General features: G+C 35.6%; 1 protein-coding gene across 14 annotated transcripts in view; it reads right to left on the bottom strand.

The window, feature by feature from the left end:
- The window catches only part of Tbc1d5 (TBC1 domain family member 5), a 630,984-nt gene that overhangs the window by 292,754 nt on the left and 323,314 nt on the right, over positions 1-14,916 (bottom strand). For 4 of the 14 annotated variants that reach the window (XM_087181481.1, XM_087181482.1, XM_087181479.1 and 1 more), the window contains one exon: positions 13,890-14,097. The exons of the other annotated variants lie outside the window; for them this stretch is intronic. In XM_087181481.1, the coding sequence (XP_087037607.1) occupies positions 13,890-14,085 (196 nt within the window). In that variant the 5' untranslated portion in view covers positions 14,086-14,097. Of the gene's footprint in view, positions 1-13,889; positions 14,098-14,916 lie in introns of those variants that run through there. 14 annotated transcript variants of the gene reach the window in all.

Here is a 14,916-nt window from a genome sequence, read left to right as displayed (position 1 = left end):
TGACAATTTACAGAAGAATCCACAAAACTTAAATGTTTATTATCAACCTAACTAGGTATATGTTGCTAATTCTTTAAAAACAGGGATAAGACAGCACATACTTCAGTTTCTTTTTAAAAATCAATAACACTATAATAAATGAAAAAGATGAAAGGAAAATTAGTCTCTATCTTGCTAAACGAAAATTTGCTGTAACACATGTTATTTAACAGCTTGCAGGCATTTCCTGTGAAACATTCCATAATCAGCATAGGATAAGTACTATATTATACATTTAAAATGAGAACCTTCTTTCTCTTTAAAACGAAAGATTATTTAAATATACGCAATTTCACCAACAGAATACTTATTCCTTTAAGCTGATATTTACCAGATCAAATAGAAAAATCCTTCAAATGAGAAATTTTTTTGAAACATGCAGCTATTATAAGATATTATAAAGATTTTCTTAAGTTTTTAACTATTACCAAATGAAGATATCACATGAAATTTAACTTTCAAGGTGCAAAAGATGGTAATAAGGGAAAAAAGCAGTTTTCCTTTCTCAAAAACCATACCAAATAAGGAGTACAACTGACAACACTGGAGAAAAGATTTCAGAGTCTGCTATATGGGGAAAAGGTAATATAGTTTTAAAGCAGGAAAAACTGCTTTGTTCCTTCAATCCTCTAGTTGAAATTAATTATAGCAAATGTTTATGAAAACATCTGTTCTTACAGTTATAAATTCTTAATTTTAGAATGGATGATTCCAGACTCTTATTTTGGAAGGAAACTATTGAAAGGTTTACAAAAGAATGACAGAATCTGTAATTCTGCAGAACTATAGACATGACATCCTATATACATCCTGTAGAGATATTCATTGCGTGAAATATTTGTGAGGCCAAACACTGATAAGTAGGAGAAATCAAAGAAAACCAGAAATCCCCATCTTTTATTTAAGCTGCAATATGACAAAAACATATCTGTAACATAAGAAAATACTAAGTTACAAACAAGTTACTTTACTACTGAATTTAATTTGAAGGTTAAATATAATGAAATAAGTATTAATTTTATCAGGAACTATAAGAAAGTGTGATGATAATACAATAATGGGAATGTATGTGTAGTATTCCTTAAAAATAACAACAGAGGGTGCAAGAGAGTTTAATATGATGTTTTTAGTTGCTATTCTGATTCTTGAACTAAGGTTCCTGTTAGCCATAACTACAAGAATGAATAGGCTGTTTTCCAATAATGCACACACACACAGACACACACATACTGCAGTCATGTTTGGCTAAGAGCATTTATTGATTCTATCTGTATACTATTGACATCATGCTAAATGAAGGTTTACAATAAATTTCTGTAGTACTTTTCATGCACAAACATCTGTCTGCTTCATGAAGGAGACAGATGATTTTAAAAACCAGAGATTTTAAGCTAGGTTAGGTTAAAAACAGCCAGATTAATGCTATAAATAAGCATACCTACTCAAATGTGCCTTTCGTTTAACATCTGAAAGCACTATGAGTAGATCACATCACACCTATGAATTCTGAAAAGTATTACATACTTTAAAAAAAAAAGTTTTACCATAACTTGTTTAAGAACTATAATTAACTATATAGGATATTTAGCAGTAAATGATGGGGGTTCAAATGACTTGGTTCAAACTAAGATGAAAACAAACTATGGGTTTAATAAGGACCTGAAATCTCTTCTTTCTTTTAAATGAACTACCATACATTACAGGAATGTTTTAATTAAATTCATAACTCTTATAAATCACATGATTTAAAAAAACTGAATAAAGTATACTCATATGTTGACACATAATCATAATAAGGCAAAGCATAATATTTATGTCAGCCAGCGTCACCCTTCACCCATAAACACAGTAGCCACTAAGCATAATACATTTCAGGAATCAAAGTAACTATCAGCCTCCCTATGTAATGGTAAGAACAGCACACAAATAAATGGAGCAGTACTCAAAGAGGTGGAGGGTAACCAAGTTTTATTACACTAGTGGGCTCAGAGGAGTTTGACACTCCAAATTCTGAGCCCTGAACAGACGCTATGCAATTCCTTTTACACAGAAGCAGAACACAGGCAATTATTTAAGCAATGACAGTGTGTAATTTAGCACATCTGGGTGCCCTTGGTTTGGTGAAGAAAAAGAAATAGGCTCCCATAGAAGCAGGATGTAGCAAAACCATTATCTATAGGAACAGAGTTGTCAGGGCAAAGAATGGCAGCCACAGAGAGGGGAAAGATTAGAGGGGAAGGTGACAGAGTATTAGTTATGGCCTTTAGGGTTTTATCTAATACATAAGACTTAGGTGCTGTCATTTTTTGTTTGTTTTTAAGTTTTGCCTTCGTCATCACCTAGGCTAATTATTTAAGATAAAAATCCAGGACTATATCTTAGCTTTAAGAACCAGTGTTAATCAATACAAGAAATTCATGAATTTTATGATTTTCTATTTAATCTACCATTGTAAATTTATCTGTACTTTAATGATTTAATGGCCATATATAGTTTTCTAATACTTTCACATAATTTTACATAAAGAAAACTCAGATATAAAATAGAAATACAAAGAAACTATTTTAAGAAAATATTTTATTCCTCTTAAATTAATAATTTCTTTAAAACAACAAAAGAAAGCAAAATAAGATCAGAAAACTAGCAGAGTATGATACTCCAATTACTCATTCTCCCACAGAAACAATGAAAAACAAGCCAAAAATGTAAAAGCCAAGTTTGTCAAATCTCTGGAAAACAATATGGCCACTATAAGATCAGTGTAAGCTTAGCCAAATATAAGTCTGCCACAGCATGACACCCGTCTATGAACACAGGGAGAGATTGTGGTTTTTGTTTCTTTGTTTTTGTTGCTTTCCATAGCTGTTGACGTTCAAGGATACTGTATCTCTGTCAAAACCCTAGCCGAACACAATCTAAGGAGTTAATACTTGCAAACACTTTGGGAAATTTACTAAACAAGTGAAATATAATAATCTTCAACAATTAAAAAAACCAGCATGCCATGGATTTAGCTCAGTGGTTCCGCCACCTGCCTCACAAGCCCAAGGTCCCAAGTTCAATCCCTGGTACTACAACAACAACAATGACAAAAACAGCAGCAAACCCCAGGGAAAGGCAAAATATGATTTTGAGAGTTACCAAATTACAATACTCTAATATCCACTTCTCAACAACAACAACAACAACAACATTCAAGAATACTGTATCTCTGTCAAAACCCAAGCTGAATATAATCTAAGAAAAAATGGGTTCAACGATCACACGTGATAAGGAGGAAATACTTGCAAAAACTTTGGGAAATTTACTGAACAAGTGAATTACAATAGTCTTCAACAATTACAAAAGAAAACAGCAAACCCTAAGAAAAAGGAAAATAATATTTTGAGAGTTATTAAATTACAATATTCTAATATCCACTTTTCAACAACAACAACTGCACACTATATGCAAAGAAAGAGGAAGTATGCCTAGTTCAAAGCACTAAACAAATTGACAGTAATCATTCCTATAAAAGTGTAGAAATTGAAGCTATTTTATAATGATTTGAAAATGGCTATCTAAAGATGCTCAAAGAGCAAAAAGTAAACATGAATAATAAAAGGAAACAAAAAATAATATATGAATAAAATGAGAACATGAATAAAGAGAAAGAAATTAGAAATTCTAGAACAGAATATGAACAAAAAGAAAAATTCACAAGGAAGATTAAAAATGGTCAAGCAAAGACTGGCGGCAAAATACAGCCTTTCTAGGACCTGGAAGGCAGGCCCCTGAAAAACAATTTAGTGCAGAGAAAATGAAAAGAGGGCTGGGAATCAAGAAAGAAGTGACAGGAAAACTAGACACTATGGAGAAACGGAAGGCAACAGAGAGGAAACAATGTAGCAAGTTGGAATGCCAATCCCAGCTGGTGGGGAAGAGGTCCTGTCTCTGCAAACGTGGTGAACCCAGAGAGGGTCAGTAGCTCTAGGAAAAAACAACAGACTTAGTTACTAGACTTGGCCAACAGTGCTAGACCTAACAAAAACCCAGGGTTACTATAAGCAGCAAATACTGTACAGCATGGGGTTTTACTCTGAAAATGACTACTTCTGCATAGCACACTAAAGTTGGAGAAGAAATTCACTGTAGTGTATGCCATACTTGGGAATGATAGAATCAAAAACAATTTCAGGAAAAGGTTTATTAAGATTGAGCTACTCTGGGAATCGGAAGTCACAGAACAAGTGGTCCCTTGGGCCACCCTGCCACAGTGACTGGGTGGGAGAAGGCAATAAGAGTCCGTCACAGAGAAGGGGCGGCCTCGTCAAAGATCCCTTAAGCTTAAAAAGTAGAAAGCTCAAGCTGTGAAGGACAAGGTGGTCCCACTCCTTGAGAGAGTCCAGGGTCAGGGTGAGACACAGCCAAGTTCAAACCAGCTGGAAATCAGGGAGCTGAGTTCAAGCTGGAAAGAGGCACCTGGACTGTTTCAGGCTGAACAACTCAGGTCCCTGCCTCACAGCCATAAACAAGAAGCAACCTGAACTTAAGTAGAAGGAAAGGACCAAGTATACTGGGATTATCACCCACTGCCATAATTCTACTGCTGGCTTGCTCAAATCAGTCTCACAGATCTAGGCTCTGTCTGCTCTCTGTGTCTACCAATGACAGAAGACACACAACTGGAAGAAGACATTTTTTTCTGATTTTCTTCCTTCACCTTTTAAATTTTATTTATTTCTTTTAAATTTTTTTCTCATTTCCACACTCCTAGGGCAGAGAAGGTGAGCCAGTCCCAGCACCCGGGAGGAGGCTCCCCCACCGCCATTCCATGCTCCTAGGGCAGAGAAGGTGATCTATATGTCTTTCCTTACATCAACACTGTCCTGATTACTGTACCTTTAGAAGAAGTCAAAATTAGGTACTAAACGTCTTCCAACACTGGTTTTTTTAGTTTTTTTTTTCTTTTTACTTTTTTTTAGGTCCTTTGTACTCCTACATAACTTTTAAATTTCAATATCCAATTTTTCATTTATAGCAAGTATACATAGACCTGAATTTTTATATATACCTTGTGTTTTCTAATACTGCTAAATTCAAATACAAGTTCTAGGGGCTCCTAGAGATTTCTTAGTATTTTCTCTGTAGATGATCATTTCATCTACATACAAAGATTTTGCTTCTACCTTGCCAATCCTATCCTTATTGTGTCATTTTATTGCCAGACTATTTTGGTTTGGGCCTAGATTTCAAAGTTTAATGGACAGATGAAGAGTAAGCATATCTGCCTTTGTTACCCATCTTAAGGAGAAAGCATTGTATCTTTTCCATTCATATAAGGCGTTCTCACTGGAAGTATGGAGTACATGTCTTTAATCTGTTGAGAATTCTGTTCTATTTCTAGTCTCCTGATAGCTCTTACCATGAACAGCTGTGGAATTTAGTCCAATACTTTTTCTCCAACTAGTGACAGGATCATGTGGCTTTTTCCTTTCCTCTGTTAAAATAATGACTTTTGGGGGGTGGATCTTCCAATGCTGAACCAACACTGGCATCCCTATAATAAAACCACTTTCTATATACAGCCAGATCTGACTTCTAATAATTTGTTTTGTTAAACAAATTTCTATCTATGTTCATACTTTTTTCTTCTATTATCTTTATCCAGTTTTAGGATTAGCACAATGTTGAGTTCCTAAAATGAGGGGAGAAGTGTTCTTTTTTTTTTTCTGCTTTAAATGTTTGATATAATTTATCAGTTAAAATGTATGTGAGCCTGTTGTTATCATACAGGTAGGTTTTCAAGCTAGGAATATACTTTCTTTAATAGGTGCTATTCAAATTTTATATTTTCTCCAGAGTTAGTTTCATTAATTTGTCTTCCAAGGTACTTCTTAGAAGTTGTCAAATTGATTTCAAAAAAAGATTTTAATATTATGCTTTCTATATCCTTTTAAATTCTGTAAAATCTGTGGTAATGTCTCCTAGGTCTTGATATTTTAATTTTAAAAATATATAATTGATATTGTGTAACAAGAAGTAAACATTTAAAGGAGGAGGGGAAGTGGGAAGGGTAGGGGAAAGGAAAGAAGGGAAAAGAAAAAATAAGAGAAGGAAAAAAATGCAAACAAAATCTTTGCCAATAGGGAAGGGTGGAGGGGGTGAAGGGAAGGTAGGGGAAGGGGAAAAAAAATAAGAACCAAGATACTCATGTAATGGTGCAAGATCCCAATGATGTATGTAAATGTATTTTATACCTAAAATGTACCAATAAACTTAATGGGGAAAAACAAAAACAAAAAAAAGAAAAAAATTTTTTCTCTTTTGCTTTATTGTTTCTTCTTGTTTGCATGCGTGAACACTGTCTTTAGTTTTGTTGCAGTTGTTTTGTTCTATTCTTGTTTCTATTTTCTTCCTTCTTTCTTTCCCTACTTCTTCACTAGTTCTAAAGCTTGCAAAATCTTACTCTGTCCTCCAGCCTTCATTCTAATCTCTTTTCTTCTACTTTTCTATATCTTCCCCTAACCCCTTTTAAATTTTCTCCCTTGAGGGTAAAATGGCCATACTGATGGGATACCTACTGCATACAATTTTCTGGGTTGTTCTATATTTTCTTACATAACTACAAATCTTCTTATAGTTCAAGGTGCTAAATTAATAGTTAACACAGTTTGTCACTTTCAATGCTAAGTCCGATGTTACTGTTATTACTGTTTGTACTACTTAACCACAGTGACATCAGTTATTCTAATCAGTTGTTCTTCCATGTATGTCCAAGACTGAGATTGCCTGAGGGTTATAAACAATATATAGCCCAGTCTCAAAGAATCAGGAGCTAGGCCAAATAGACAGCAACTTCTTATCCCTAATAAAATGAAAGAGGGAGGGCCAGGGATTTAGCTCAGTGGTTCTGCCACCTGCCTCGCAAGCCCAAGGATCCAGGTTCAATCCCCAGTACCAAAAATAAAAAATAAAGAATAAATTAATTAATAAATAAATAAAATGAAAGAGGATCTTCCAACATACTCAAAACCCAAAAGCCAGCTACTCCTAGAAAACATTTCTGAGAAGTAGCCATTTCCTAAGGGTTCTTGATACTAGCAATAAAGATACTGCCATAAACAATTTAGAAGCATTGAGGCAAGAATAAAACTAAGAAAATGAAAAAAAAGGAAAGAAAAATAAGAAGAAATAGTAGTAAGATGCAACCCTAGACTTGCAGCTCACCAAAGGCAGCCCTAAGGTGCAAGGATGTGGAACAATTTAAAAGCCACTTACCTGGACTCTGTGACATGTTAACAGTAGAAGTAACAAAGCAGATGAATGTGGCTCAAAAAAAAAAAAAATTAAACCACAAAAATTTCTCAGATTACTTGTGAGATGATTATCACAATGAAGGGCATGATTAGTGAATCCAGAGTACATACAGAGTTTTAAAAAATAGAGAAGCTTAGGAAAATGATGGAAACCATGAATGTCCAACATAAGAAAGCACCGGAATCCATGAAACAGATTCAGATATCCAGAAGATTAAAAATTATATTAAAAGTATATCCAGCAGAATGAACCAATTTGAGGGCAGAATATCAGATCCAGAACACAGGATTGTGGTTATCGATCATAAAAATAAAGATTTCTTAAAAACAGCAATGCACCATGAAAAATCAATCCAAAGGGGAATAGATAATGCAAAGAACAATAGCACAAGATTGATCAGAATCAATGAAAATGCAGAAGATACTACAAATGACATAAAAAATTCACAGAAGTAATGGCAGAAAACTTCCCAAGTATGGAAAAAGAATTTCATATACAGCTAAGTGAGGTATACAGAATGCCAATTAGCCAAGATAAAAAAAAAAAATCTAAACCAAGGCATGTAACAGTCAAGATTCTGCAAATTCAGCACAAGAAAAGAATATTCAAAGCTGTTAGAGAAAAGAAACAAATCATCTGTTAAGGAAAGCCCATCACAATCACAGCAGACTTCTCAACACAAACCCTTAAGTCAAGGAGAGCTTGGAATGAAGTATTTCAAGCCCTAAAAGAAAACAACTGCCAAACCAGATTGATGAACCCCATAAAATTGTCTTTCAAAATTGATGGAGAAATAGGATACTTCCATGACAAAACAAAAAAACCCTGTAAATACTACAACTCCGTGAACCCCAAAAGAATGAATCCTCCAGACAAGGCAAGTACTTCAACAGAGGGTATAGAAAGGGAATCAACAATAGGAAAATATGACAAGGATAAGTCAATACATATCAGTTATAACAATCAATGTAAATGGTCTCAATTCACCAATCAAAAGAAACACTGGCAGAATGGATCAAGAAACAAGATGCAACAATTATCCTGCATATAAGTAACACATTTAACTCAAAAGGAAATTAGTAGACTGAAAATCAAAGGATGGAAAACAATACTCTATGCAACAGGAACCCAGAAAAAAAAAAGCAAGGTTAGCTATTCTATTCGCAGTCAAAGTGGATTTCAAGCCAAGGATAATTAAGAGACAAAGAATGTCACTACAGAGTTGTTAAGGGAACAACCCAAGAGGAAGAGATAACAATCATAAATATATCTACACAAAATACCAGTGCACATAACTATATAAAACAAATCTAAATGGGTATGAAAAGCAATAAGCGATAATGCAATTGAAATGAGGACCTCAATACCCCACTGTCACAGACAGATCCAGTAGATAAAAAATTACCAAAGAAATATAAGTGAACCAAACTTTTGAACAAATAGACTTAATAGATATCTACAGAGTATTCCACCCAGTATCATAAAAATACACATTCTTCTAGCTACAAATGGAACTTTCTCCAAACTAGACCACATGCTAGCTCATAGAACATTCTTAAGTAAAAGAAAAGGAACTGAAATTATTCCATGCACATTATCAGACCATAGTGCTGTGATGCTGGAAATCAATAGCAAAAGAAATCAAAAAACTTCAAAAGACATGGAAATTAAATATCACCTTCCTGAACAACCAGTTGGTCACAGATGAAATCAAAGAAATTAGACATTTTCTACAACAAAATGATACTGTCAATACAACATACTGGAACTTATAGGAAGCAATGAAAGCAGTCTTATGAAGGAAATTTATAGCGGTCAATTCCCATATCAGAAAAACAGAGCAACCTAATGTGGAACCTCAAGCTTCTACAAAAAGAGGAAGTCAAGCCCTAAGCTCATAGGAGGGAGGAAATTATAAAGGTCAGAGCAGAAATTAATGCAATTGAGACTAAGAAAATAATACAAGGAATCAATGAATCAAAGAGTTGGTTTTTTGAAAGATTAAAATAAAATAGAGAAACCCTTAACCTACCTTATTAAAATAAGGAAAGAAAAGGCCCAAATCCATGCAATTAGGAATGAAAAGTGTGAAATTACAACAGACCCAGCAGAAATCCAGAGGATCATCAATACCTACTTTGAGAATCTGTATGCCAATAAGATGGAAAACACAGAAGAAATGGACAGATTTCTAGATACATATGAATTATCATGGCTAAATCCAAAGGATGTAAAATTCTAAATAACCCAGTATCAGTCGATGAAATTGAATATGTAATTAAAAACCTATCAACAGAGAAAAGTCCAGGTCCTGACAGACTCGTGGCTAAATTCCACAAAAACTTTACAGAAGCTCTAATGTTACCATTCCTCAAACACTTTAATGAAATTGAAAAGGAAGCAATACTCCCAAATTCATTCCTAGAAGCAAGCATTACTCTAATACCAAAACCAGATAAGGATGCAACCAAAAAAGAGAACTACTGTCCAATCTCCCTAATGAACACAGATGCAAAAATTCTCAAAAAGATACCAGCAAACAAAATGCAGCAAGTCATCAAGAATACTATACAACAGGACCAAGTTGTATTCATTCCAGGGATGCAGGGATGGTTCAACATACCCAAATCAATAAATTTAATAAACCATATTACTACAATAAAGGACAAAAACCACACGATCATCTCAATAGACACAGAAAAAGCACTTGACAAAGTCCTATACCCATTTATTATAAAAGCCCTAAAACTGGAATAGATATTCTTTGCCTCAATCTGATAAAAGCCATTTTTGACGAACCAACAACCAACATCACACTAAATGGTCAAAGGCTTTCACTCTAAAATCAAAAACAAGACAGTGATGTCCATTATCACCACTCCTATTGAATAGTTTTGGAAATGCTAGCCAGAACAATTAGACAAGAGAAAGAAATCAGGATGGGAAAGGAAAAAGTTAAATTATCATTATTTGCGGATGACATGTTACTCTACATAGAAGACCACAAAAAATTCACAAAAAAATTCTAGATTTAATAACCAAGCTCAATAGCATAGCTGGATACAAACTCAACATTAAAAAAATCAATAGCACTGCTGTACACAAATAATAAATTCATTAAGAGAGAAATTAGGGAAACCACATCTTTCACAATAGCATCCAAAAAATGAAATACTTAGGAATCAATCTAACAAAGAAAGTAAAAGACTTTACACTGAAGACTACAGTACTCTGAAAAACATGATCAAAGAAGATATCAGAAAATGGAAAGATATCCCTTGTTCGTGGGTAGGAAGAACCAATAGAGTGAAAATGGACAAAACTGCTATACAGATTTAACGCAATACCAATAAAAATACCAATAATATGTCTCACAGAACTTGAGAAATCAATCCTAATATTTATTTGGAACCAGAAGAAACCTAAAATAGCAAAAACAAGTTTAGGCAACAAAGGCAAGGCAGGGGGTATTGCAGTATCTAACTTGAAATTATAATACAATGCTATAGTGATAAAAACAACATGGTATAGGCTCAAAAACAGACCTCAGAATCAATGAAGCAGAAGATGAAGAAACAAATCTAAACACAGTCAGCCACCTTATGTTTAACAAAAGAGCCAAACACCTTCACTGGAAGAATGGTGCTGGGGAAACTGGCTTTCCACATGTGGAAGATTATAACTAGACTCATTATCTCTCATCATGCACTAAACTAAAGTTGAAATGGATCAAGGTCTAACTATTAAAACAGGAATACTATCATCTGGAAGATAGAATAGGTAGAACACTTTTTTTTTTTCTTGGTAGAATTCTTGAAGATATGGACGTAGGCAAAGAGTTTATTAACAAAACCCTAATCACACAGGAAATATCACAAAGAATCAAAAACTGGGATCTCATCTTATTAAAAAGTTTTTTTGCAGCCAAAGAAACCACCAATGAGTAAAAAGAAAACCCACAATTTGGGAAAAAATTTTTGCAAAGAAAATTAGGCCCCCCAAATTCAAAGATCCAATCCAAAAATGGGGATCTAAAATGAATATGCACTTCTCAGATGAAGAAGTAGAAAGGCCAAATACATACATGAAAAAATGTGCATCACTGGTCATTTGAGAGGTGCAAATTAAAACAACACTGAGATACCATCTCACTTCAGAAAGAATGGCTATCATCAGGAAATCAACCAATAAAGGGCGGGGGATTTAGCTCACTGGTTTCGCAGCCTGCTTTCATTGTGACCCATAGATGCCGATATGTTGTATTGTTATTGTCATTTAATTGAAGGAACTGTCTGATTTCTTCTTTCATTTCCTCTGTGACTCATTGGTTATTCAGAAGTGTGTTGTTCAGTTTCCATGTGTTTATGAAATTTTTGCAGTTTCTTTTGCTATGGATCTCCAATTTCATTGCACTATGGTCTGATAATATACAAGGGATAATTTCAATTCCTTTGCACTTACTTAAACATGTTCTAAGTGTGAGTATGTGGTCTATTTTGGAGAATGACCCATGTGCAGCTGAGAAGAATGTGTATTCTGATTTTGTGGGGTGGAAGACTCTGTAAACATCTGTTAAGTTCATTTGTTCAAGAGTTTGACTGAGTTCTAATATTTCATTCCTTATTTTTTGTCTAGTTGATCTATCTGTTTGTGACACTGGGGTGTTGAGGTCCCCCACAATTGTATTAGTGCATAGATGACTTTTCATGTCCGTATTTGTTTTATATAGTTGGGCGCACTAGTGTTTGGTGCATAGATATTTATGATTGTCATCTCTTCCTCTTGGATTTTTCCCTTTACAAGGATGTAGTGTCCTTCGTCTCTCTTAATCAGTGTTCATTTGAAATGTACTTGATCTGTAAAGAGGATAGCTACTCCTGCTTTTTTCGGGTTCCCATTGCATGGAGTATTGTTTTCCACCCTTTAACTTTCAGTCAATGAGTTTCCTTTTGAATTAAGTGTGTTTCTTGTATGCAACATATTGTTGGATTTTGCTTCTTGACCCATTCTGCCAGTCTATTTCTTTTGATTGGTGAATTGAGACCATTAACATTGATGGTTATAACTGAAACGTATTCACTTGTCATTGCCATGACTTTTTCTTTTTGTTGGGTTCTTCCCCTCTACATTTAATTTCTTGTCATGCCAGATGGGTTCATTCTGCTTTGCTTCCTGGGGTTGTGATCCTCAATGTCTGTTCCTAGGATATTCTGTATAATTTTTTGGAGTGCTGGATTGGTATGCATGAAGTTCCTAAGGTGCTCTTTGTCATGAAAGTATCTTATTTCTCCATCCATTTTGAAAGATAGTTTTGCAGGGTACATCAATCTGGGTTGGAGGCTGTTTTCTTTTAGGGCTTGGAATATGTCACTCCAAGCTCTTCTTGCCTTGATGGTTTGTGTTGAGAAGTCCGCTGTGATTCTGATGGGCTTTCCTTTGTATGTGATTTGTTGCTTTTCTCTAACTGCTTGTAGAATTTTGTTCTTCTGTTGAATTTCTGGAATCTTAACAATTATATGCCTATGTCTAGATATTTTTTGATCAAGGCTATTTGGAGTCCTATATGCCTCACTTATCTGTATGTCAAGTTCTTTTCCCCTGCTTGGGAAGTTTTCTGCCATTTCTTCTGCGAAGAGTTTTTTATGTCATCTCCACTCTCTCCTGTTTCTTCATTGACTCCAATCAGTCTTATGTTATTCTTCCTTGCATCATCTAGCAGCTGCTGGATTAATTTCTCGTGTTCCCTTATAATTTTGAAGCAATTTTTCTTCTCCTGGTCACTAATTGCAATCTTATCTTCTGTATCTGAAATTCTGTCCTCACACTGGCTCATTCTCCTGTGCAGACTTTCAATGGAGTTTTTCATATCCTGGAAATCTATTTGCATCTGTTTTATGAATTTCATGTTTCCTATGTTGGGATTCCATCATGTTCCTCAGCTCCTCTCTAGATTTATTAATCATGACTTGCACTAGGGGCAAAATCTCTCCTGTTACCTGAGAAATTACTTCTGATTTCATTTTTTCCAGATCCCCTTTTGTTGCCAGTTCAGTGGGTCCAGGTGGTTGAGTATCAGAATGTTCCATCTCATTTCCCTTTGGGGTTGCTGTAGGTGATCTGGAAGACTGGTTTTGAGACTTATTTATGTGTTTTCTCATTTCGACTGGGGGGCCAGGGGGTTGCTGTTGGCTCCCTGTGAGGATCACCTCTTCTGAGCTGGGAGAGGTGGGACAGGGGCTGGGAGGGGCAGTAGGGATGGTGGCCCTGAAGCCCCTTCCTCTGGGCCAGGAGTGGTGGGACAGAAGGCGGCCCAAAAGCCCTTTCCTCTGGGCTGGGGGCAGCGGGAGGGACAGTGGCCAGGAAGCCCCTTCCTCTGGACCAGGAGCAGTGGGATGGCAGCTCAGAAGCCCCTACCTCTGGGCCGGGAGCAGCAGGACAGAAGGCAGCCCAAAAGCCCTTTCCTCTGGGCTGGGAGTAGGGGGTGGGATGGTGGCCAGGAAGCCCCTTACTCTGGACCAGGAGCAGTGGGACGGTGGCTCAGAAGCCCCTACCTCTGGGCCGGGAGCAGCAGGACCCAGTACTGTGGTCTGGTGGTTTGGTGTCCTCTGAGTCTTTGTAGTGTGGAACCAGGTGGCTGTACAGAGGAGCGGGCAGGGTTCCAGTGGATTGCTGTGGGCTGATTCGGCGTGTTCCGTTGGACTCGCGACCTCGGTAGGGCATCCCAGGAAAACATTTTTCCTTTATCATTTTCCTATAAAACTGAAATCACATATTGTTCCAACAATTTTCTATTATTTCATTGTATTAGTCAAAGAAATATTTATGTGTTGTTTTTAAAATGTTTCAAAGCAAAACAGCAATCAATCCATAGTTTATAACTAATCCCTCTATCAGTGGATATTTCCATCATTTAAAATACTTAGGTGATCCAAATAACAATATGATAAATATATTGTACATAAATCATTGCACAGCTGCTTAAGATACAGAAAGAAAACTAGTTAATTCAACATTATTAAGAAAATAGCCAAAAAAATCCCCAAACCCCCCAAAATTATGATGTTAATATAAATTGATGAAAATTAAATCATAGAAAATTTTCAAATTCAGATTGATATAAGAAAATAAAAAGCCAGTGGCCAGGGATTTAGCTCAGTGGTTCTGGCGCCTGCCTTGCAAGTGCAAGGTCCAGAGTTTGATCCCCAGCATCAAAAAAAAAAAAAAAAAGAAAAAAGAAAAAGCCAGATGTAATTTTCCCATTGCAGTATTTTGACAGATTTGCCAAAACTTTATAATAGTATGCAGTATACATACATTTTATAATTTGAATGTAATAGTTTAATACTAGTATAAGACAACTTTGAGTAGTTACACAGAATTTTGTACAATAATTGATCTTGGGGGCACAAGAACAATAATTATAACCTATTAGTAAGAAAACATATTCCTACTGATATCCTGGAGTACTGATGGCCAACCTAAGGCAAGTGTGCTGCAATGGGCTCTTTGTGTCATTGAAAGCTCTAAAAGGTTGGCCATCACTGCCCTAGAGTATCCTACAGAGAACTATTCATGTAA

The sequence above is a fragment of the Heterocephalus glaber genome, unplaced genomic scaffold (genome assembly GCF_053883595.1).
Source record: "Heterocephalus glaber isolate CG9 unplaced genomic scaffold, H.glaber_assembly_v1.0 deba00001472, whole genome shotgun sequence".
NCBI lineage: Eukaryota > Metazoa > Chordata > Mammalia > Rodentia > Bathyergidae > Heterocephalus > Heterocephalus glaber.
Note: the sequence above shows the minus strand (reverse complement) of the source record. Positions and strands in the feature narration are given on the sequence as shown.